The sequence below is a fragment of the Apodemus sylvaticus genome, chromosome 3, assembly GCF_947179515.1.
Source record: "Apodemus sylvaticus chromosome 3, mApoSyl1.1, whole genome shotgun sequence".
Lineage (NCBI taxonomy): Eukaryota > Metazoa > Chordata > Mammalia > Rodentia > Muridae > Apodemus > Apodemus sylvaticus.
Window position 1 is genome coordinate 122,286,284 of NC_067474.1, and position 3,030 is coordinate 122,289,313.

At 46.4% G+C, this 3,030-nt stretch overlaps 1 protein-coding gene across 1 annotated transcript; it reads left to right on the top strand.

The window, feature by feature from the left end:
- Positions 1-1,553: 1,553 nt before the first annotated feature.
- Positions 1,554-1,881, top strand: LOC127680037 (40S ribosomal protein S29-like). The gene has a single exon (XM_052175608.1). It carries the CDS (start codon positions 1,611-1,613, stop codon positions 1,779-1,781), a length of 171 nt encoding a protein of 56 aa, XP_052031568.1. The 5' UTR covers positions 1,554-1,610; the 3' UTR covers positions 1,782-1,881.
- The last annotated feature ends 1,149 nt before the right edge of the window (positions 1,882-3,030 follow it).

Genomic DNA, 3,030 nt, shown 5'->3' on the forward strand with positions numbered 1-3,030 from the left:
GTCTCCACATCCAGGTACTGAGATTCTCCAAGCATGTGCCACCGCACCCAGCTTTGAGTCAGGGTTAAACTCAGTTGGCTACACAGCAATTTTCCTGCCTCAGCCTCTTGACTTCTAGGATAAGACTCAGCATCTCGTTCAACTCACAGTTTCTGTAAGAGTTATGAATGACAGGAAGATCCTTGCACTGGTCAGCCTTCTAGCACGTGAACATGCCCAGTTAACATCCGTGTTTAATTCCCAGAAGTATACTTATGGGTCACAGAAACCCTCCTGCAAAGGCTGCTGCCTGCTTTCTCAAAAGGGCTGGTCCCAGGTACAGACCCAGCGGCAGCCAGGAGATGCCAAGCCCGACGGCTGTGGCAACCTCACTATCGCATTTGCCCTTCTCTGAGAAGGAAGTATCACACGTGCTCTTTCTGCTTTCATACAGAAGCAAGAGGTCTCTTGTGGACAGGCCCACAGGCTTCTCACTTTCTCTTACCTCTGTCCTATCGCTTACAGTTCAGGTGGGGTCCTCGTAAGAAGCCCTGCCCAGAGGCTCAAGGTAGCACTTGCCAGCACCTGTGAGGCTCTGGGTTTCACACCCCAACCCTGAAATAATGGGAATGTAAGGGGCAGTTAAAACAGCCAGTCATTAACAAATCAAGTGCTTGGGGACCCACATGTCTAAGTTAAATTTCAAACAGAACCAAGATTTTAGCACAAACGGTGAAATCATAAAAATTCTAGAGAGCAGCTTCCACATTTCACTACCTGGGAACCAGCACACACCCTCAGGCATGACAGCAACCTAGAACGGTGAGAAAAAGATAGCAAGACATTGGAGAGCATAAAGAATACATTAAGCCAAGCACAGTGGCTCATGCCTGTAATCCCAGCACTGAGGAGACTGAGGCAGGAGGATTGATGTGAGTTTGAAGGAAGTATGACCTACAGAGTGAGTGCTAGGCCAGGTTCCACTATGTTCTGAAAAACATATTTCTTTTCATATCACAGGAAAGTACTATAAAGGCAAGGGGCAAATAATTATACACAGAGCGGCAGGGGAGGCTTTTATAAACAAAAGCCTAACTTTATTAAAGTAGAAGTAATCTCCACTAATTAACAAAATACACAGATAAACACAAGGTGGATAAAGGATGTTGTTGAGTTAAGAAATGCAAAAAGTTAGCAGGGCGGTGGTGGCGCACACCTGTAATCCCAGCACTCTGGGAGGCAGAGGCAGGCGGATTTCTGAGTTCGAGGCCAGCCTGGTCTACAGAGTGAGTTCCAGGACAGCCAGGACTACACAGAGAAACCCTGTCTCAAAAAAAAAACCAAATAAAAAAAAAAAAAGAATGAATAAATACAGACAATAAACATGCTAAAATAATAAAACATGCTAAAACTATGAACAGTCTCACTTATAATTAAATGAAAGCAAGTGAAGTCAACGAGAAACTCATTTGAACTATCAGATTTTCATCCTGCTGAAGGGCTACAGTCTAGCACGTGGGAGGCTGAGGCAGGATGATCAGAACTCCTGGGTCGAAAGTGAGATTGTGTTTTGAAGAGCGCCTGCGTGGGCCAACGCGTTCCTTTTTCCTCGTTGGGCGTCTGAAGGCAAGATGGGTCACCAGCAGCTGTACTGGAGTCACCCACGGAAGTTCGGCCAGGGTTCTCGCTCTTGCTGCGTCTGCTCTAACCGCCACGGGCTGATCCGTAAATACGGGCTGAACATGTGCCGTCAGTGCTTCCGTCAGTACGCGAAGGACATCGGCTTCATTAAGTTGGACTAAGCGGCCTTGAATGGATTATTGGGCTGTCTACCAAGTGGAACCGATCATGCTAGTCTTTGTGCACAAAGAATAAAAATGTGAAGACCTTTAAAAAAAAAAAGTGAGATTGTGACCTAAACCAACTAAACAAACAAATTAAAACAAATAGCCAAGCTCGGCAGAATGATTAACAGCTTGAAAAGAGAAATGTCCCCCACAGGCTCAGGTATTTGAATATTCGGTCTTGTTGGACTTGGGCGCTTTGCTTGGGGAAGCTGTGGAACCTTCAGGAGGCACAGCCTTGCTGGGGGAAGTATATCACTAAGGGTGAAGGGGGGGAGTCACTCTGGCCCCACTTCCGGTTCACTCTCTCCACTTCCTGTGTGTGGATGGACATGTGATCTCTCAGCTTCCTGCTCCTACTGGATGCCAGCAGCTTACTGCATTGCTTCCCCACTGCGATGGACGCTCGTCCCTGGAGAACTGTGAGCCCAGGTAAACACTTTTGTCTGCAGATTTCTTTTGGTCATAGTATTTTATCTCAGCGACAAGGATAGCTAAGAAAGTGGCACACACCTCTAATCCCAGCACTCAGATGGAGAAAACTAGAGGATCACAAGTTGTCCTCAGATAAATAACAACTTGTAGGCCAGCCTGAGCTCCATAAGGCTGCTCCAAACAGACAAAAGACAAGAGAAAAAAAAAAAAGCCAAAACCTAAACAAACAAAATCTGCTGAAATGGCGACAAGGGGCCGGCAGCTCCCTGGAGCACACATTTTTCTTACTGATGAGTAATCTTGGAAGGTCATTTGTTTAACCCATATTTTGATATTTTGAGAATGTAAAGAATGACAGGTTGCCAATGGTGGTGCACCCCTTTAATCCCAGAATTTGGGGGGCCGAGGCACTCCGCTTTCTGAGTTCAAGGCCAGCATGGCCTACAGAGTGAGTTCCAGGATAGTCAGGGCTACACAGAAACCCAGTCTTGGGGGGCGGGATTGGGGGGTGCAAATAAAGGATGACATGGATCTATATGTGTTATGAGAAATGCCTAGAGTATATTATTAAGTGGAAAGTGCAAGAGTGGGAACACAGCTAAGTCGTAGGATGGTGTCTAGCATTCACAAGGCCCCCAGTTCAGTCCCCTGACCCACATCTCATGTAGTTTATATCTGTAATCCTCGCACCAGGATCTTAAGCACCATAGTGAATTTGAGGGCAGCTTAGAATTTGTAAGACTCTATCAAGAGGGTCAGGAAGAGAGAAGAG

Bases quoted from the DNA above. Each gene is read 5' to 3' on its own strand.
- LOC127680037 (XM_052175608.1), top strand. From the start codon at position 1,611: ATGGGTCACCAGCAGCTGTACTGGAGTCACCCACGGAAGTTCGGCCAG.